Source organism: Falco punctatus (assembly GCF_963210335.1).
Source record: "Falco punctatus genome assembly, chromosome: 2".
Lineage (NCBI taxonomy): Eukaryota > Metazoa > Chordata > Aves > Falconiformes > Falconidae > Falco > Falco punctatus.
Window position 1 is genome coordinate 78,116,063 of NC_137581.1, and position 21,914 is coordinate 78,137,976.

Genomic DNA, 21,914 nt, shown 5'->3' on the forward strand with positions numbered 1-21,914 from the left:
GATCCAGCTTTGCTCTTACAATTCATCTCATGAATGCCCGACACATCAACAAGTCAGGCTGCAGGTCCTCAGCTTGTTCACCCACCAAATACACAGCTACCAGCCACATGCCAAATTGTCATTTACAGGGTTTGCTTAGCATTCCTAAGAAACTCTTGCCTGAAGTTGCGGCAGAAACAAATTCCTCCTTTATGGGCCATTAGAGTACTCACCTCAGTCACCCAGCTCTCCAACACAGAGGAGAAAGGAAACAGCCATCTCACCATCCTGAGCTTCTTCCGCTCCACGTCCTCGTCACTGAGCCCTGCCCTTCAGCAGGGTAGCTTTGGCCAGGAAAAAGCGCCTGATCTTGTAACGAAAGGTGTAATTGAACTTTTGGCATTGGGTGGGGAGCAACCAAAAGTTTGCAGGGCAAACTTCCAGTATTTTCCTGAATTTTGCCCACTTGACTTCCTAAATGCTTTAATAGTGTTTTTGGCATAGAAATTGTAAAACTACATGTCATAAGTGAGGTTCTTTGTCTGAGGCTGCAGCAATAAAGGGGTCTGCAGGATGAAGCCCAAGATATTTGCTGCCAGTATGAGAAGGCTGGAGTCTAAGGAAGACCTAAATTGTTTGCTAGAGCCATGCAGCAAGATGAGACCTCCACGTAGGATCAGGAAAGAGAGGTGCATCATGCACTGGCATCAAGGATGGTCTGATGAAAGAATAAAGCTCTTTTCTACCTTATCTGTCACGCAGTGGGAACACAGAGGTACATGAACAAGGTTCAGGGAGCACATTACTGGATAGGAGGCAGCAACCACTGAAATCAACCTTCAGGACATGAGCTCCAACATCCCCTGCTATAGCGCCTCAGAATACTTGGGCTCCAACAGGAACACTTGGGCTCATGCTTTTGCGCACAGTACCAGTGCTTCTGCTGATGGCACACAGGAAGAACTGGTACGTATCAAATCCAGAAGGAACATAATGGGATAGAGAAGTGCTCAGGAAGCAGAGCAGGGTGTCAAGTTTTCATGCTGGATTTTCAAGATTGAAATAATGTCATTACTGCAGTCATTGCACTGTATGTGACCACAACAACCACAGGGAAAATTAAAGCAAAATAACAATATTGCTGTTTGGGGCATTCAAATGTGGAGGGTTCGTAACAAATTAAAATAAAACCCAGATTTCCTGGCTTGGACATTACCTTCTATGTCTGTACAGTTCTGTACTCATACACCTGTGACCTGAACTGCACAGACACCGACATGTTACAAGCCAAGAGTTAAGGAGCCTATTTAAAGCACACCATGATTCCAGGACTTAAGAATAAGGTCAGGCGCACCACCTTTGAGGAAGGAGAACAAGTCTGCCTACCAAATATATTCTGCAGCATGATAAAGCAGATTAGACTTGAGAAGAGGCTGTGTCCTATGTTTGGAGGACAACATTCTTCAGCAGAAGACAGCTCAGTGTTATCGGGGTGGGGTGAGGCAGGAGAAGGAAGGCAAGTGGCTGGGATGATTTGAAATCTGGAAAAAGAAAACTCCAGTCTAATAGTTCACTCTATCTGGTTCCATTATTTGCATTTAGCCGAATACTTTAAGGAGACAAGCCTTATACAATCATCGCTTTTCAGACACGCAGGCAAGAATGCACTTCTACCCTCAAAGCTTTTGAAGCCATCTGCCACGTTTGACAGTTTTAAGTTTATACGCTCCTACAAATATTACAAAACCCAGCAGCTGTTAGAAACAAAGAAAACCACTGGAGAGCACAGAAGAAAAAAATACTAAACCCAACAACTTAGCAATGTTCAAATATGAAAAAAATCTTCAGCCAACGCTCGCATCTTATGAAATACTGGAGCATCATTAGTTCTGATGCTTCCAGAACTATCAGTTTTAAAGGGGGAATATGAGCTACTTTATACATCAAATTATGGAAAAAGAGAGAAGGAATTTTAAATTAAAATATTTTCTTTCACTGCCCTATAGTACTTACTGTGTACTGGAAAAGGGTGACATTTATACAGCACAATCCAGCTGACTCTGGTGAGGGAGACTGTTACTGACTACATGGTGTGCACGTGCCCTGGCCTATACAGTTTCACACCAGAGAGAACTACTATGGCACAAAGCTTGACCTCATCTGTAAAGTGGATCACAGACATGTGCCTGGATACACAGGGCAAAACCACCCGCCTGATGGTATCCAGCAGAAAAAGCGCCACATCCGACAAACATTTCCATCTACAGAGAGCTATCACACCCTTTGAAGCAAGAATAATTAGCTTTCGGAGCATTCTGCCAGCACACCAGTTTTCAGACTTTCTAATTTCATCTTCCAAGTAGCTTTTATTCAAGGTATTTAAGAGTATTCTTACACCTCAGCATAAAACCAGGTAATAAAAATTGGATTATACCTCAGTGGTAACTGTTTTGAAACACTGCAAACTACACAAGTTATAAAACCAATACTAGAAGTATATTTACAGTTCCTGTAAGAGCCTGCATATGTATCATTAAAGACATTTCTTGTTATGTACTTTACTTATTATGAATCAAACATTCAGTATGCAAGAAAATGGTGCAGCCAACTTGCAGCTCTTTCAGAGCAACAGAACTCTCAGCTCAGATCACATATACAAACAGGTTTTAATTAAAATGCTGCACAGAAATGAAAAAAAAAAAACCAACAAAAAAACCAACCAGAAGGAACTGTGTGTGTCCTGCACTGCATGCTTCAGTTTGTTCTAGAATACAGCACCACTTAAAGGAACAGTTGCTTACTTATCTATAATTATATTATTAGAAATTGAAGTCAGTATCATAACTGATAGGCAACTTGATATCCACATCAAGAATATTTTACTACCATTGAAACTGCAATACAGCAAGCAGTTTAAAAATTTCCAAACCCAGAAGCTGTAGCGGGCCTGCTTGAGCCAGGGATTACTTGCTCCAGTGGACACTCACTAAGCTGACCACTTTCAAACCTGAAGGGAACAGTTCTGTTGAAGAAACATGCTGTTCCAAACCACCCACTGGGCACCCAGTGCAAGCCAAGGTTAAACTTTGGCAGAGAACTTTGAAGCTGTTATCCTTTTGTTCCAAAAGGATAAGCTACATACAATTTAAAGACCTCCATTCAGTGAATTACCTGATAGCAACAAAAATACTATCTTTAGCACCATTTTCTTAAATAAAATGTGAAATTAAAGGAGGTATCTGCAAGTCATAACTGCAAGTCAGTCCTAATAAATACTTTAAATACACTGCTGAAATTGTGATCAACTTTCACAGTTTTTTGAAACACTTTAGAACTTGAACTTTTACTTTTCTCTAAAAATCATACTCTGCCTAAGAGATCTTGTACTATTCCTACTGTTGCCAGCAATTTGGAGTTTTAAAGTGGATAGAATAAATCGGTTTGCCCTGGCAAATCCAGCTGAAGCAGCTTGCGAGCCTACAGCCTGTTTCACCGGCAGAGGGTCCCATCACTCTTAAGAGATCCAACCGCGGAAAATGCTCCCGTGCCTCTACAACAACTGCTCCGAGGTCTGAAGCTCAAACTGCCAACTAAGGCAAGCTCTCAGCAAGGCACTGCAAACTGCAAATGGGAGTTGCTGCGTCTGAACGTGGGCACACCTCTCTTCCTGCCCGACCTGCAGACAACAGCACCCAAAGCACCTGTGATCTACTTGGTGAATCCAAGCCACAGCCCTTCCATGCAGTCCAAACCAGCTCCACATTCCTGCCTCCCACTAAAGCAAGCTTAAGATTACTTCCCACTAGTAAGTCTTTTATTTACCATACTTTACTTTTTTTGTACCGACACATACATAAAAACATGTATGTCCACACATACATGTTATCATTCATACACACATACATACAAAATTATATATATTTATGTATGTAAAAAGATGCAGAACTTATTTTCTCCACCACAGACAAATCTTTAAAGAGGATCAAATATTAGGAAAACTTTCGTGTCTCAAAATAAAGTTAACAAAAGGTGTTCTCATTAGACAGACAGAATTACTTAACTGCATTTCCCCTTTTACATATAAAAAGTATACATTTAGATAAGACAATCCCTTCAGGAGAAAAAGAAGTTGCTTTCCATATTCAAGATTTCTTTCCTAAAATTGCTCCAGAAGAAAGTCTCCCAAGCCACGCAGAAGAAATAAATGTGTTTGCAGTGATGAATCTGAAAGTAACAAAAATGAGGGCAGAAGTAAAAATCTACTGGAATTTATTCCACTTTGAAGGAAACAACTACAATTCCAAGATGCCCTCTACAGAAGAAACTGGAGTTTACAAAAGTGCAGTCTGCATCATAAATGTCCTCTTTTAGATATAGATATTATTGTGAGTTTCATTGGTTGTCAGTAACTTCTTCAAAATCTTTGAGCTTTCAGATACATCCTAGGAAAAGGAAGAGACAATCAGTATTAGCTACATTGCTGGTAACAAACCAAACCAAAAAGCCTCGCTGTCCTCTATTCCTATTTTTATTACTCTGAATACCAGACTTATTAAAATATTAACTGTAAGCAAAACTCAGGTCTTCCGAAGGCATCCACAGACCTGCTAAAGGCTCCAAAAGAATTTGCAGTTCAGTCTGGGATTTGTTAATTTGTATTCCTCCTCATTTGTGTATGAGAGGAAGAACTTGTGTATTTGCTGCTGTTTTCCTTCAAAATTTGAACATTCACATACTAGTCTAACACGTAGTAGTAAGTCTAACACATCTGTTAGACTTATTTAGCAGTCCAGTATAAGCTGTAATGAAAACTACATTTGCAATTCCTACATTTAAAGTTGAAATAAATACTGTAGTACACACAAACCTCTTCTATCACTTAAATATAAGTTAAATTGGCAAAACTGAGTGTCTTGAACAAACTATACTTCAATTAAAAACATTTCAGAAAGATGCAAAACATTCACTTTAGTAGCTATAACACCAAGATTTCACAGCTGCTTGTTTAGTGCAAAACCGTTACGAGCCATTTTTAGAAATTCAGTCTTTTAATTCCAGAAAAGTTACAGGTAAAAATAAATTTCTTAAGAACCTTTCACATAAAGCATAAGACAGGCAAATACAGAGCTACAACACAGCCATCTTCCATACGAATGTAGAATGAAAAAAAAAAAAAGTTTTAACATGAGACACCCTCGAAGGAAACTGCAGCTTAAACAATCATAAGGAATCACTCCTTAATACATTAGTAGCACAAGAGCCTGAAAAGTCAAATGAAATTTTGAGGGAACCTGTAGATTCATTATTTCTAAGCAACTTACAAACAGATGTTACATAAGGTGCTATACCAGAAATCAGTGTCCGCTACCATTAAAGTCTGTATTTTTCTGCCTTTTAAGGTGCCCTCATAGGGGCACACCAACAGCACAATGCAAGAGATGAAAGACAGACAAAACCACAACAAACCTCCCATTAATTTTTAAATATGAAATTTTACCTTGACTAAACTCTTCAGCATTTTAGAAGAAAGCAGAGGCTTGAACGCTTCAATTGTAATTGTGTCCAGTTTGATAATGTCAGTGTAACACTGATACAACACTGCAGGAATGTGCCATACTTGACAATAACTCAAAACTAAATAAAAGTCAAAAGAAAATGTGTGTTACATTCAGCAGAGAAGGAATCTCAGTTCTGTGTATAAAATCACGTGTGTTCTGGTCAGAACTTCAAAAGCACAAAAGTTTATATGTTAACTGCTCAGGATCCTTACTGCTAGACCATCCATTCCTCATTCCCCAGGTACACAGGAAAACAAACGACCAAAAATTAGAAAGATGCACTTGGTGTTTGCTCCTGGAAAATACCTTAACTGGAAACTGTGTATGACTGGTAAACAAAAATAATACTAGCTTCTGTAAAACAAAAACAAAACACCCTCAAAAAACAACTGAACATAAAAACTCAAAACAAGATAAAAGTTTTTTGAGAAAAATCATCCACTTCTAGCTCCTGCCGTACAAATTTTTCCTCATGATGCTACCACTAATTTGGTACTGTGAAACAAAAAGCCTGGGCTTTCTTACATTACATAATAAAACTGAATCTAACTTTTACATGAGGGAGACCAGTAGCCCTGTGAAACCTACTTTACCTGTAATATGCAGAAAGGACTTCTATGAGCCTCAGCCTGGATGCTCAGATGAAAATAACTTAATAAAACATACTCGGTTCATAAGTAAAATGCCCCAATACCCCAATCTACAATACCCCCAATATACAATACAATACAAAAGGCCATACCGAAGAATTTGCCAGCACTTATGTGCCATGCAACACTTAAAAGGATTTGTGGGTATTTTTGAAATTTGTCCCTGTTTTACAAGGCAACATGTAAGATGTGAAACAGTTAGGAATTAAGTTTCCAAAAAGTTAACTTATTAGCCAGTTCACACAACTAAATAAAAATTCTAATTTTTAATGGGATGCCCTTCAAAAGTTAATTTTGTGTTGCCACCGGCAGCCTTGTAAATAACTGGAATTTCAAAATACCAGCAGCAGGAAGATCTCGCACAATGTTAGGTTGTTCCAGCAGTGGGCAGCAGATCTGCTCTTTGAATTCTTTTGTCTTCAAGGCTTTCAGAAATGGAGATGGAAGTGTTAAAGTGGATTCCTGAGTTTTATAATCAGCTACAGGACACGTTGAAAGAATGGTTACTTGCAAGCCCTCCTTTCGCATACAGCCCAAAACCTGAAACAAAAATGTTAATACATAAGCAAAATTTATCTTCTCACAGTAACAGCATAAAACCACAAAGAGTCATTTCTATTTAAGTGCAAATGGCAGTTTAATTAAGGTTTGCAGGACTAACTAAAATTTGAACAGCAACTTTCAGCCAGAAATTCCACACGCATTGCTCTTGGGGCGCAGATAAAAACCCCAAAAGAACAGCTAACATATTTACCAAGTCTATCTATTTTCTTGAGAGGCTTTACGTTTTCAGCACTTTCTATTCACCTGCAAATATATTAAGATTTACCATTTTTACTAGTGGTGATCACAGAAAGGAAAAGGACTCCAAATAAAACCAGGCTGCTTATGACAGGAAGGCAGCTTGCTAAGCTACAAGACATTTGAAATTGAAATCGTGCTCCCCAGATGTTCTACGGAGTTTGAGTCTTCATTGTAAATACTAAGATTTTATTATATTCAGTTGAATTGAGAAAGAGAACCCTAATTTTTCCACAGTCTTCCTCAAATTCAAGGAAGAAAGTTTCAAAAACACTGTACAAAACACACTTTCGGATTCATTATATGCCATCACAAAACACCAATATGCTGCACAGTGTTCCATTATTTTTAAATAACGTATGTCAAAATAAGCAGAAGCATGATAAACCTGCGCCTTCTTTCACTGTCCTCTTCGGATTTATAACCAGGAAGGCAATAGGGAATTTGGTGACCACAACATAAATTTGCCTGTTTCTGTACATGGTACCAATCACAGAAGGGAGGCTGACTGCTCCCTCACATCAGTGTGCTACCACTGTAATACAGAGCTGATAAAACTTTTCAGAAGCACAAACACTTTTAATTTACTTTGTTGGAAACACTGATATGCACGACTGCAAAGCTTACGTCTGTATGTTCTCATTTTGTCAGTGATCACGTACTGAGAAAACACATAACTAAAAATCTGACTCATGGAGACTGTGAAGACACTCAATGAATCAGAATTTTTGAAATACAAAACAAGTCTGTAACTCACACTAAAAGCAAAAGATTACCAGCACAATGTTTCTGCTGTAAATTTAAAAACACCAATAACCATGAAGTCTAAAAGAACACTGACTTGGTAAAACTGTACACTCCTACTGTTCATGAACATCTATGTTTGAAATAGCACATAGGCGTGAATAGCTGGAAAAACACAAATGGGGAAGACAGCAAAACCACAGTCAGCTTTCTTTTGTAATCCCGGTTTAAACAAAGTGCAAAAATGTGTGGAATACACAAAACCAAAATCGTTTTGGTCTTAGGGTTTCTGAACTTCAAAGCGAACCATTACCCCCCACCAAAGCAAATTAAACTGTTGAACAAGCCAAGGAACCACAAAAGGCTAGTATTCCACAAACTCGGGTCTGAAAACCCTGTATTGTTCAGTGAAGTTACTCTCATTTTCCATCCTCTTTGCCTTCCCATTATCTCTCCAGCTCCCTCACACTGAGACAGTTCTCCCTCGGAACCAGGTAACCCTTCTCATGTGCTGGCTGGCCCAGCTGGCAGGCCAGACTGAGGGATCACTCAGCTCCAGCTGAGGACTTGCTCTCAGTGGACACACCACTTTTTACCTCACTCTGTATCTCTAGCCACAGCCTTACACAAATTCAGTGTAACATAATAGCTTTAGAATCTCTGCTTGTTCATCAGATCAGCCGAGATTTACAGGAAGCTCGTTAGCAGACAGACAGCAGGACAAATTAAGCCATACCTCCTTGAGGCTACACAGTGACCCAAATCCATAAAGAAAATCAACAGCCAGAACATACCCCCCACTGGCTTTATCTTATCAAAATCAACATGATGATACCTGGAGGGACCTGAATGACGCAGCAGCATTTCTGTACCTGAATGATGCTGGGGTAAGGCACTTGGCATACTAAGTCTATGAACAAATGGGACAGATACTGCTTTGGAGGCACCTTCCTTTAGAGTTCCTCCTTGTGAAAGGCACAGAACACACCCATTAGTGAGTTTCACAACATGTTTGTCTGATGATCCTCTGGCAGCCGTACAAATGCAGTTATATTACTATTTTTTAAGGAAGGATACTACCAGAGCTGAAATGCAGCTGAAATAAGCCATAGAAAATTTAATCCGAACAGCAAAAAGGTTTGGAAAGGGCAACAAAATTGAAACCGTCCAAAAGAAGTAATTGCACAAAGTTCGTAAGTGCAGATACAACTGCTAGCATCTAGAAAGGAATTTCATAGAATCTGCAGCTAGTAAATTTGTTCATTTGTTGAATACTTAAGAAAAGAAACCCACAGGGAAAACAGTTATTTACTATGCTGGCATGTTTAGAGTATCAGAGAGGAAGAGGCACTTAACATTAAGTTGAAGACCCCCACCCAAGATCTGATTACTCAGTTTGCTGCCTTGCCAGTTTTACCTTTTCAAGCCACTGGAATTGCTGATCCTCAGCAACGTAGCAACTACACTGGCACAACAAAACCTTAAAAAAAAAAAAAGTTGCATAAGCAATTGGTTTGAAGGACACAACAACAGCTCATAATCACATGTAAAGATAATGTGACTGCAGCCAAAAACAACTTCAGTTTTCTTGGGCTGCTTCAACTCTACTTCATATAAGAATTTTTCATTCACAACTCATGTGAAGCAGTCAGGTTGTCATACACCTTCTTTGTACTGAACTTCACATGCAAGAACTTCAAAGTAAGTTTTAGTGACCATAAAGATCCTTCGTTCAGAATACAACAGCCTTAATGTTTTGTTTACCCTGGGCAGGGGGTGGATGAAGGCTGCTCTCTTTTTCAGAAAACTGAAACATAAAGGAATGCATGGTAAGTCACTTACTGTCGGATCCGATATTAATTGGTAGAACAAACAGAAAGAATCTGTTGGGAGGACATTTGTTGTGTTGGATGTTCGACACCACTCATTCCACAGCTTCACAACTCCAACTACTTCCCAACATACAGAATCCAGAATAAAAGATGACAGAAAAGCTGCAAAAAACAATACATACTCTTAATTTATAAAGGATAAAATCTCTGTTCTACAATACTCAAACTGAATTAGATAATTTCTTTGCAATCTCAAGTTAAAAAAAAGCAGTAACTTATTTTTAATTGACATATACTTATTGACCAAATCCAGCAAAGATCAAGAATGTGAGTAACCTCATAGTATCAAGACTTAAAAGAGCGGTTTGAACTGTAGAGATCCCTAACATCAAACCCATGTATTCTTAGGACTTATATCACTACAGTCAACTTTTATTCCTTTAGTATACCCTAAGGATCTAAAAATTAAGTCTCTAACACTCGTTGACATATCAGATAAAACAGATTTCTCAAGAAAAAAATTTTAAAAAAATTACTGAACCAGCAAGGCAAAACTATTACACTGATTTTAAGAAGAAGAGACAGCACATGACTTAGTGGCAAAAAGAGATCCTAAATCAAATGTTCATAAATCAAATTCCTGTCAAAAGCTACTGTTGAGCAGAAGACAGATCTAAAATATCTGTAAATATTTTTCAAAGAAAAACTCTGAACAAAGAAAAAACACGTTAGCAAAGTTAACTTAGTCTCTAAATGTCATCTAGATGTGACTTAAATGTAAGAAAGACTTTCTTTATATCCACAGGGAAACAGCTATTAAAAAACTCAAGACCTTGGTAAGTGTGTGCATGAAGGGGAGAGGGTGTTTCAAGACTAGGCCTAATGACAATCACCTCAGAAGAGGCCATTTGGAACAAGTGGGGAATGAGAATGTCAAAAAGGGACTGATTCATCAAGAAAAAAAATTTTAAAAAGTCACTTCATTAGAAATTAAAGAAACTACAGCTTATTGACTCATAATTTTACGTCTTTGGCAGATCCCTGTTTCAAAACACTAGACTGCACTGAGCAGCTTGCTACCATTAAAAGGAAACTTTTGCCAATTAACAAACAGCCCAGATGAGTCTACCAATCAAGAGTCAAATAAAGAAAATGGAAGGTTGTCCCAACTAAAATCCAAAACCAAAACATACTTTGCTTCTGCCTTTCCATTAAAAATATATCATTTTACCACGACTGACAAAGGGAATAAGCAGCTGTAACAAAAAGCATATTTCCCGCATACAGACTAACTTTGGCTTTCTCTGGACAGCTCAGCTGCCTCGGGGTTAAAACTCCACTCCCTAAACGAAGGGCTGGACACGGGCTAAGGACCATTCTTCCAGCAGAGACCAACGTTAAACAGGCTGTGGCAAAGGGAGTGCCCTGGCAACAATTACACTATCTTCCAACCTCCTGCCTTCTCAATTTAGCCAGCAGCAAAAGAACAGCAGCATTTCAGACCCCCAGACGGTTTGGTTTTGCAGGCCGCATCACCTACCTGCAGCGTTATGTCCTATCGCTACTATAAATTGAGAGCACGCAAACGGCTGGTCGGCAGAGCTTCCCGCAGGCGCGCCCGGCTTCAGGGTCCAGAGGACGTCGATCTCCCTGACAAAAGAGGCGGCGGGAAGTGGAGCAGCGACCCCGCTACCTCACCCGGCCCGGCCCCGGCCCCCCCCGAGGTCCGTCGCGGGGGCCGCCGCGCCGCGGCAGCCAGGAGGCCGGCCGCTACCTTTTCTTCTCCAGCTCCCTGCGGATCTCCCGGTCCTCGGGCGTCTCCTCGCAGGACTCCTCCGCCGACTCCTCGTCGTCCACGCCGGCGCGGGACGGCGCCACCACCACCTCCCCGAAGAAGGTCGCCATCGCCGCCGCCCCGCCGCGCACCGCGCCTGCGCGCCGAGACGCTCTGGTGCGCCGGTACCACCGAGTGCCGCTCTGGCCCCGCGGACCATAGAGCGGGCCGCCGGAGGCCTCCCCGCTGCCTGCCGCGCCGCGGCCGCTTCTGTGGCCGGGCCCCGGCGAAGGGCCGGCCGGCGGCGGCGAGTTGCCGCTGAGGCTCCCGTCCCGCCGCAGGGCTCCTCCCGGCCTCAGGGCAGGCCTCGCCCGCCGCCGAGCCGGGCACCGGCAGGAGGGGCAGCGGGGCGGAGGCGGCCCCCGGCAGGCAGGGCACATACCCGGCCCCCGCCCGGCCCAAGCGACACGGGGAAGGCACATACCCGGCCCAAGCGACACGGGGAAAGCACATACCCGGCCCAACACACCCGGCCCGTGCAAGGAAGAGCGCAGTGCCGGTGCGGTTTCACGTACAGCTTTACTTTGGCCCGCTTCCACAGGTACACCGTAGAAGTCGTGAGGAAGCTGATGCCCCTGCGCTCCCGTTGGCCCAGTCGCGATCCCAGATTCAGGTCCTGCTTTAAAACAAAACCACCCCTCCCAAAAGAAACCCAGCTTATAAATGCATCGCCTTAAGCAGCTTTAAATAAACTTTTACAGGTCCACTGCGTCACTTTACTTCCCTGAGTACAGCTAGACCAAACAAAGAATACCAACTGATTAAAATTACCAGGAAGACTGAAGAACTGTTTTCTGCAAGGCTTAACAGAGCCATTTCCGCCGAACATGCTCATTTTAATAAACTAAATAATAATAATTCAAAATCTTAGAGGGTGAAAAAGTCCCTTTCCAGTTTAATAATTTCTCCTCCTACTGGCTCTTTGGAACCTGGCTGTATGTATAAAATTGGCGAATACAAACCAGCACTCTCTCTGCTTACAAAATGAAGTGCCGCAGTCCCTAGGCCAGCAGTGCCCTCCCAGCTATGTAAGTACAGGGACCAGAGCCTTCTCCCAGCTTTCAGGGATCACCACGAACGCACAGCGCACGAATGCGGTATGACAGAGAATACAGCATCTGAAAAAGGGCAAGAACAAAACCCTCCTTTTTAAATCTAAGCCTGAATTAGAAATACAAACACACCAGCCCCGCTTCAGCAGTTTATACTTGAGATTTTAAAAAAAATAAAAATCTGACATTCACTTAAGAACTATTATATCAGTATTTATTCCTGTACTGGAGGTTATACTCCATTAAACACTGATCATAAGCAGCTGCTGAACAATGCATTCAATTTATGGGTAATACAAAAATACCACTTGACTTACTCTCTTTTTAACAAAGTTGCCCCTAAAAGGTAAGATACACAAAGCCACCTCAAAGTTTCATCACTAAACACAACTGTGTTTGTATTTTAGAAATCGACTTAAATCAGATAAAACCTATCTTGAATTTACAAAATTCTACTGTATCACATTAAGGACTATGTTCCAAATAAAATTCCTGGGGCAAGAATTACATAAACTAGGTTATTTTTGGACTTCATACAGAAGTTTTAAAATAAAATTTAAAAGAAAAATTATTTCTCTATACTGAGATAACATTCTAGATACCAAAATGATGTGATGGTAAATCCACCTTTTGGCACATAATGAGAGCAATGTTGCTGGAGCAGCAGTTCTCACTGACTGCTTGGTAAGGGGACTCCCTTTCTTGTTACTTCACTTCCACTTTCACAAGCAGTTCTGGCATTCATGACTGTTGATTATGCAGCTGCACTAACTTTTTCCCCCCCCTCCCCAAAAACCTACCAGTACAATCTGCTGGAAGACTGATTCACAAATTGGCTATTTCAGTTAAAATGAGCTGGGCTGGGATAAATCCAATATTCTAACATACCTCCTACAGAACAATGAGATCAGGAGTCACTAAGTCTTACTAAGGGGAAAGAAGGAAGCCAGCAGAGGGAGGAAACCTGCAGAGAGTGGGAAAGGCACAGAGATCATGAGCACCTGGTGCTGGACTGAAGGCAGCAATCATGGGATTTCTGCCACAACAGCTCCAGGGAAAAGCAAGGTCAGAGTTTGGAGGTGCCACGTGTTCTGGTAGCTGATATGTGGTCAAGCAAGAATGTACACATTTTTCCTAAAGAAATTTTCTCCTATCTTCTATGCAAGAATTACTTCCTGTCAACAACAGCCACCTCAAACATTTGGAAAATAGAAGATATACTGCAAAAATCAGAAACTGATATGCTTTAATCAATGAGAAGTCTACCATTAAAGCACTTAAAAGTTTAAATATGGAAGAACAACAGAAATGTAGCAAAAAGGTCTGGAATGTAAGAATCCTGCACCTTAAGCTTTTCACGCATAAAGAAAACAGAACAAGTGTTTTGTTTGTTTTTCTATTTTATAAAGAAAACACACAAAAACCCTTAGGCCCAAGAGTTCACCTGCATTCATATGCTTAAGTTTACAGTATAGAAGTCACATTGATGATGATAGTACTACCTGTCAGCATAAACCCTATCTCCACCAGCACCAATATGCCTTTTTAGTTGGCAAATAGACTCTGTCACCGGTAACTGGTTCTAGTCACGTTATCAATAATGGAAGTACAGAACCTTTAACATCTGTACTAATACAAGTTGTAAAGTTATTGGCCCTGTGACCATTCATTACTCCTTTGATGCAATGCTAGCATCCACCAGATTTTTATAGTGTATAGTATTATTTATAAGCCTGTTACTATTGTATATGATTTCATACAGCGTTAGGGATGTTTGAAATCTGTTCTTGAATGTTGTATGACCTAGGTAGTATTCCATTGCAGCACCCATAACAATAATACTCAACATACTGCCATTAATCTGTTGCGCAGTGCTTTAACATTTTTTTAACTCTTGTTATATGTAATAAAATACCAGTAAAGACAAAAAATTGCCCCTATAATGAGGCACATTTTGGCATCTGTGCTAAATGCTGCTACATGGGCAGGCAAGTGCAAGTCAAAATATGAAAAGGAGAAAGTCATCATCTAATCACATTCATAACTTTTTCATAGAAAAATATAAATATATTCCCTGAAATGTAGGACAAAGAAAAGCCAGTATCCATCATGAGTTCTAGTGCTATTACCATAAAAAAAAAAAAAAAAGTGGACTGGCTTTTCCTTTTAAGGTTACGTTTTGCAATCTGCATCATCTAAACCTCTGTCGTCATCATCATCATCATCATCACAATCATCGTATCTCACAGTCCGTCTACCACCATTCCGAGTTCTTATCTTAGAACGCCGATTAGCTCTTCTGTATTGGGTGTAATCCAAATCTTCAGAGTCATTTTCTTTATTAGGTTTCCAACGTTTCCTTCGCTGGGGTCTTCTGGAAGGCTTACGTAAACTGGAATTGGCAATTTCTTTTCTAATTATTTCTGATTTCCTTTTCCTCTTTCTTGTTTCTGTGGCATCACTATAGATACTGTTATCAGTTCCAGATTTTGAATCAGAGGAAAAATTGAAACTGGCTTTTGAACTTCCTGCAGTCCCAGGTGCTTCCACATTCTCCGATTCTGAGCTTTTTTCATCCTTCTTCCCCCCTGTTTCAGATTCTGCTGTTTCTTTGAAGTCATCCAGTAATTTTGATCTTTTAAAAGAAGCTCTAGATTTTTTATTTGAGACTTCTCTAATATTTTTAGTTTTGTGTTTAGCTAAGTCAGAATCTACCTCCTCTTCGGAGTTGCTTGTACAATGGTTGTGGGCTGAAGTCGACTGACTAGAACTTCCCCAATTTCTCCCATTTTCCATCTTGTGGTTTGTGGAATTCTCTGAAGAGTCATATTTGAGATTTTTAAGAGCTACAGTACAGACTGTTTTGTTTGCCTGCTTGTGGTTAGCATCATTCCACTTTTGAGTCACTTTTATCTCTGCCTCTGATTCTGTTTTTTCGTTCCCTGACTCACTAATGTATTTTCTTTTAGGAGCAGATGATTCAGGGCAGGAAAGTTTTTTTCTGCCAGGAAACTGTTCTTTCTCATTTTCAGACTTTAAGCAAGCATCTGCCTCCGAACTGTCAATCAGTTTCTTCCGGGATGCTGCAGAAACATTGCCATGAAACTGTCTTCTGTTCTTCTTTACTGTGTAAACACTTTCTGAGCTTGATAATTCTTCCTTTATATCACTCATTATCTTAATCTTATTAGCTGCCAAAGTGGCACATCTGCGTGGATTTTTCTTCTCAGCCACATTAGACAGATTTATATGTTTCTTGTAGTTAATGATGCATGTCCTGCTCCTGAGCACTTTTGCACTTTGTCCAGTCTCCTCAGATACTGATTCTACAAAATAAAGATGTAAAAGCTCTTTTTAATAATTTACATTCCTGAAATAATTAAGCAGAAGCTCTACTACATTTAATAAAACACACAAAAGCATTTTTATTTAAATTGCAACTGTTATGTCCAATTTACCTTAAGCCTTTTTTAAAAGCACAATCAGCCAGTCCTAAGCATACTGTTAACTCTCAGGATTACTCTTGTGCTTTGAGATAATGAACCGGTTTGAAAGTAACATTCTTTAGCAATACTCCAGTTAGAATACTCCAATTACCTTAGAAATTAAGTATTACCTAACTTAGCAAACAAATGCTTTCATATTACTAATACTTCGATCATTAAAGCTGTAATTTTCTTACTAGAATGAACTCTCAAAATTAATTACTATACATTTTAGACCTTTTGTTTCTAAAAAAAATGGTTACAGTATTTTATGTAGACATAAGCCACAGATGGATTTCACAATTTTAGTACTGTTTCACATGCGTACAGAACATTTAAACTGTTCAGTTCCTCAGAAACTTAAACAGTAAGATTGCTTGTAACAGTGAATCTTCCGTTCAGTATTTTTATTTTTAATATAGCCCTTGTTGTTATGTTGGGTTTTAAAAAAAATACGCACTCTGTAATAATGTGATGCTATGAAGATCAATGATTTCAACTTTCATCTCCCAAATAAAACAGATTTACTCGTAAGTATAAAGCAGAAACTCTCAAAGTAAATTTTTTGCATAGACTTGATAAAAAACAATAAAATTCTGCTATTTTTGCAGAAATGTGTTTTGCAAAGTTAGTTTTTCCAAGATTGTTGTCCATCTCATATTTCTTTGTAGCTGTTACTGATTTTATGAGCGAAATTGATACATATGTACTCCATTAAAGCCCCTACATTATATCAGGCTATTATCTCCTGATAACGGTCAATTTTGTTCTAGCTTAAACTCATTACTTTTGATTATTCTCTACTTGTACTCAGCAAACAGAAAAATCACGGCAGCTACTGTATATTTGCAGAACACTAGGCAACTAAGTGTTTTTTTTAAGCAGAAATTTAGGGAAACAAGAGGAGTTTAGAGAGGGCACGCTCTTTCGTCTTCCTTTACAGAGGGATGAAACAAGCTTGTCTTACTAACTTTGTTTCAATTATCTGAACTGCTAATGGCCAAATGCCTTCTGAGAATGACAGCCACCCAGACAGGAACAGTAGCATGAGACTTAACACCAAGTAAGGTTCAGTTCTTCGTTCCTTCTGACCAGCTCAACCAGAAGTGTTAACACTGCAAGTCACTTGTACTCTCTTTTTCACAAGTTCCTCACTTTTGAGGTAAGGACAGGGCAACATTTTCCCTAAACTCTGACAAGAATAAATGCACTGAAGATGTATTTAGAAAGTAAAAAAAAAAGTTATGGGAAACAAAGTCAACGTCCAGCTTGAGTGCCAATATTAAAAAATCTCCTCAGATACCAAATCTGATCGTTATTTCAATGTAAATCTTTTTATGTGCAACTCATGTATATTCCTATTTTTACATTTCCAAAGGATAATTAATTTACCATCTTTTCTAATAGTTTCCAGAAATTATATACATGAACACTACTACTGTTACTATTTGTACTGTCTGATTTTATGGCCAATTTGTAACACATTTCTGCTAAATACCACCACATAATGCTGTATAAAAGGTGAACTAATTTACAGATAAAAAAAAAAAATGAAGAGCTAAAGCTTAAATTATATACTGTACTACAATACTATCAAGTAGACGTGCACACAACATACGGCTGCCACTCATAGCTGTTAGGAGGTAACCCTGAACAGGCAGGAGCAAAGAGCTTTAACCATGGTAAATTACACCTGAAACAGGAAAATATTGTACATAAATGTAATGATACATCATAACATACTAGTAGTGGCAAACAGCAGCATACTGGTACGAAGAGACATTTTGACCAGTTAGTGTGGAAATGTATAACCCAACCCCAGGATTAAAATTCCCCTGCATCTGCTTTGAGCTACACTGGCATTCTAGAAGGGCAGTTTGGAAAGGAGGAAAAGACTGCTCAGGCTTAATGATGAGTACTAATAAATCTCCTTTTGCCTTCTGAAGAAATAAATGTTTAAATCTTAAAGACATCACCTGGAACTATTCCAAGAAAAGCAGTTAGAAAAAAATGCATAGAATTATTTTAGCCAGTTTTTCAGTTAGATGCTTAGCTGTTTGCAGATGCATGTCTTTAGAATAAAAAAAAACCAACTTTATCATAATAAACAGATCACGTGTATTTTCAAAGTTTCAGCAGCTAATTCATAAGATGGAATGCAAGACTAAAGGATAAAGGAATCCAGCCTTTCTGCAACACAGCACCAGAATATTAAAACTACATTTTCTATGAAAAAGCTTAAATTAGGTGCAAATCTGAATATAACTAATCTTATTTTTTAATAAAAGCTTTAATTAAAGCTTAATGAAACTCCACAATGAACATCCTGAATTAAATGCTGCAAAGGTACAAACAGATTGCACAGGCAGGAAGGAGAGGATGAAAAACTCTACTACCCGCAAGAACTGGGAGAACATTTAGAAGAAAGGCACCACGATATGAAGGCCTTGTCCATCAAGTTTACCATTGTGACAAGCAGTCCTGGAGTTCATGCCATGAAACACTAATCCTGGAAGTCCAGGCTGCAATAGTGGGTAGGAACATCCAGCCATACCTACAAGTCAGGTAATCTGCAGGGTGCACTACAGCCCGCAAAGTATTTTCCAACCCCTACTGGCCAGTTATGCAATTTATGTGAAAACTCTGCCTTTTTTTAAAAAAAATAATTATAAAACCATGCCATGTACTATACATCTATATCATGTAAAATATATAATATAAATATACATTGCAGTGCTATATATACACTATGTATTATACATTACAATATACTATATTTTATGTGGTGTATATGTATTATATATTTAAAAAATAACCAAACTTCCACATAAACTGCTCAGCTGGTTAACTGCATAGTATACATAGTATATAGACAGTTATACATAGAGAGAATATATGTTTATTTTTAAATACATATTTATATAATATCTATGTGCCTATATGTATGTATGTAAATAAAAGCAGGCATATACTCCAGCAGTACCTAACAATAACTTTTAGAAGTAAAAACCAGTTTAGACTCCTATTTACAGTTAACTATCAGCCTCTTTTGAAAGAAGCAATACATGCAGCTGTTCGGCAAACCACAGTAAACTAGGCTGTGCTAACAGTGCATCTGTTGTTGCGCCTGTTGAGGAAAAAACTGAGCTAGAAAGGGCATCTGCTAATTTAAAAATAATTATGTGACTACCTGCAATCATATCCTGAATTAGATTAAAAGATTAGATAAAATGAAATGGAAATATTTTGTTTTACAGTAAACATGCAAAGCTAGCTATCATTTCGTGTACCGGGTAACTAATGTTCCAACAAAACAGCAGGGTGGAATAACTCACAATATAAAGAAAACGAAAAGCCCGGAAGTTACTTGCCTAGAAGGAACACTGTATAGGACAACGATATATTCCCCTTGACAGGAAAGAAGCCTCAAATTTGGCCCTATGTCTTTAAATATTCTGGTTCTTTACATGCTGGAAAAATAGCATTAAGTTTCTCAATAAGTCTCCTGGCAGATGACTCTGCAATGAGACCCAAACAATGCAAGTATTCATTACTGTATTTTATTCTTATTGACTTTTAAAGAGCATATTCCACAGCTTTTCATTTCAGAAATCCAGTGATGCTTACTCTTGCCCCATACTTACCTGAAGGATTTCCTTTAGATGGGGTCTCTTCACTTAAGTTTTAAAAGGGCATCAGCTTAAAACTTTCGGTAAACCAAAAAAATTACATTCTGCTGTGCACACATTTCAACATTTGGGTGGTTATACAGGGCAGGGGGACATTAAACATTTTGAATTAAGACTGTTCCATAACAAACAACCCCACCTTAAAGCAATAAGATGGATATTAAACTAAAAACATGTACTGTTTATTTTCTTACTGACTCTCACTAAGGTCTTTGGTAATGTTATTATGATTATTAAGCAAATGCAGCCCTTGGCAACTAACTGATAACACATATTGACACTTGCCTACTACACATGGAAGGAAATGCTCAATTTGCTTTTATGACTGGCAGTTTTATCTAGTGAATGAACACTGATTGCCAAAGAAGCTAATAGCCTAAGTAAAATTAAGAAAAGAAAAAAAAAGAATCAAAAAAGTTTAAGAGACAAAATGTGAGCAAGAGGAGTTTTGCTCCAACTTAGAGCTGGAAAATAAATTAGTATTTCACACCCATGGACATAAAAAGTACAACACAGCAGAAGCTACAGTTTCACCAGAGTATTAAAGAATTGGCAAGAAGAAAAACCAGACTTTCATCAAGCTTTACAACACAATATAAACTGAACAGTCATGTTACATTCAAAGGACAAGCTAAAGAGATCAAAAGCTTAGTGTTAGCTACCCAGTGTGGCAGCTTCTATATATTTCATGGGAAATGTTGAAACAGAGCAAGATAATTAAAAAGATTAGTCAGGATGAGTTTGGTACAGTGCTCTGGGTGATGCTGTGCTTGTGTTAATGTGCTCTGAATAATTAGAAAAGATAAGGTGGGCACCTGAAAGAGATAAGGAGACCATGAGTCAGGAAATCGCTGAATAAAGAAAGTTGAAAGGTTTACTCCACCTAGATCCCACCTATTATGAATAGGATGATTAGGTGTCAAAATCAAATGAGTATGTATGTAAAGATGTTGCAACCTCACGCGAAAACTGTATAAATTACATGACTTTTCATGGAAAACTTTGGAGCTAGTTTGTCTGGTGTGAATCGGCTAGCTCCCCGGCGTTTCATGACATAAATACCTTTGCTGCTTAAAGACAAAATTAAGTCTCTGAGCAGTTACTCTGTGCCGGTTTGGCATCACTGTTTACGCAAAAGGTATAAGGAAAAGTGTTTATAATTAACCAGTCTTGTTTTCTCCTTAGAAATGATGTGTTAAACAAGCTTGATAAGGGAAATGTTACCAATTGCCTACTCTAAAAAATAAAAATTTGCACTAGATTAAGTATTTGTACAAACATACTCCTTTTTTGTCATATTAGAAGTGTCTTCAAATCTCATAAAGTAATGGTACAAATCCCACCCACAAAAAAAAAAAACAACTTAAAAAGTTTTGTATTTGACTCGGAAGTTTTGACATGTGAAGCACATTCAAGCAAGATTTTCAGTTCCATAAAGCCATTATCCACTCCACCCACCCCCCACCCCTCCATTTTCTTAAACTTTAGAGACTACGGCAACCTAGTTCTGACAAGTCTAGAGTTAAATAGTCAATTACAGAACTCAGCAGTTCAAGTCCATCTGGGATGCTTTCACATGACTAATGTTGAAACACATACTGGTTTCAGCTGGGATAGAGTTAATTTTCTTCCTAGTAGCTGGTCCAGTGCTGTGCTTTGGATATAGTGTGACAATAATGCTGCTAACACACTGATGGTTTAGTTGTTGCTCAGTAGTGCTTACACTAAGTCTGGGACTGTTCAGTGTCCCATGCTCTGCCAGTGAGGAGGTGCACAAGAAGCCAGGAGGAGACACAGCCAGGACAGCTGACCCAAACTAGCCAAAGGGATACTCCGTACCATATAACATTATGCCCAGTATATAAACTGGGGGGAGTTGGCTGGGGGCCACTGATCACTGCTGGGGGACTGGCTGGGCATCGGTCAGCAGGTGGTAAGCAGTTGTATTATTGTGCAGCACTTGGTTGTTTTTTTCCTTAAGTTTTATTCCCTTCTGTTTCTTTCTCTTCTTCATTACAACTATTATATTTTATTTCAATTATTAAATTGTTCTTATCTCAGCCCACGAGCTTCACCTTTTTTCTGATTTTCCCCCCCTATCCCACTGGGGATGCAGGGAGTGGAGGGAGAGAGCAGCTGTGTGTACTTCTTTGCTGGCTGGGGTTAAACCACAACAAACATTAAGAAACATCTGCAGTACATTTAGTAGTTATAAATATTAAGACTTTTCTTTTCTTTTCTTTTTTTTTTTTTTTTTTTTTTTAAACAAAAGTAGTAAGCATTCCTTGTG

General features: G+C 39.0%; 2 protein-coding genes and 1 long non-coding RNA gene across 4 annotated transcripts in view; 1 reads left to right on the top strand and 2 right to left on the bottom strand.

The window, feature by feature from the left end:
* The window catches only part of LOC308059403, a 118,715-nt gene extending 96,832 nt beyond the window's left edge, over positions 1 to 21,883 (top strand). The window contains exon 2 of the long non-coding RNA XR_013926227.1: positions 21,387 to 21,883. This is a non-coding gene — a long non-coding RNA (uncharacterized lncRNA). The remainder of the gene's footprint in view (positions 1 to 21,386) is intronic.
* PSMG1 (proteasome assembly chaperone 1) lies at positions 4,232 to 11,796 on the bottom strand. Its single transcript, XM_080376650.1, has 7 exons — positions 11,339 to 11,796; positions 11,105 to 11,214; positions 9,575 to 9,726; positions 9,150 to 9,212; positions 6,529 to 6,727; positions 5,477 to 5,613; positions 4,232 to 4,421 (listed from the first exon to the last, which is right to left on the bottom strand). Exons 1-7 carry the CDS (start codon positions 11,776 to 11,778, stop codon positions 4,347 to 4,349), a joined length of 1,176 nt encoding a protein of 391 aa, XP_080232776.1. The 5' UTR covers positions 11,779 to 11,796; the 3' UTR covers positions 4,232 to 4,346.
* The window catches only part of BRWD1 (bromodomain and WD repeat domain containing 1), a 64,293-nt gene continuing 56,058 nt past the window's right edge, over positions 13,680 to 21,914 (bottom strand). For both annotated transcript variants that reach the window (XM_080376607.1, XM_080376606.1), the window contains exon 41: positions 13,680 to 15,776. In XM_080376607.1, coding sequence (XP_080232733.1) covers positions 14,623 to 15,776 — 1,154 coding nt within the window. In that variant the 3' untranslated portion in view covers positions 13,680 to 14,622. The remainder of the gene's footprint in view (positions 15,777 to 21,914) is intronic.

Bases quoted from the DNA above. Each gene is read 5' to 3' on its own strand.
- PSMG1 (XM_080376650.1), bottom strand. From the start codon at position 11,778: ATGTGCCCTGCCTGCCGGGGGCCGCCTCCGCCCCGCTGCCCCTCCTGC. The intron at 9,727-11,104 runs GTAGGTGATGCG...TGTTTTTTGCAG, and splicing joins GATAGGACATAACGCTGCAG to CTTTTCTGTCATCTTTTATT. The intron at 6,728-9,149 runs GTAAAACTGGCA...TTTTTGTTTCAG, and splicing joins AATTCCAGTGGCTTGAAAAG to GTTTTGGGCTGTATGCGAAA.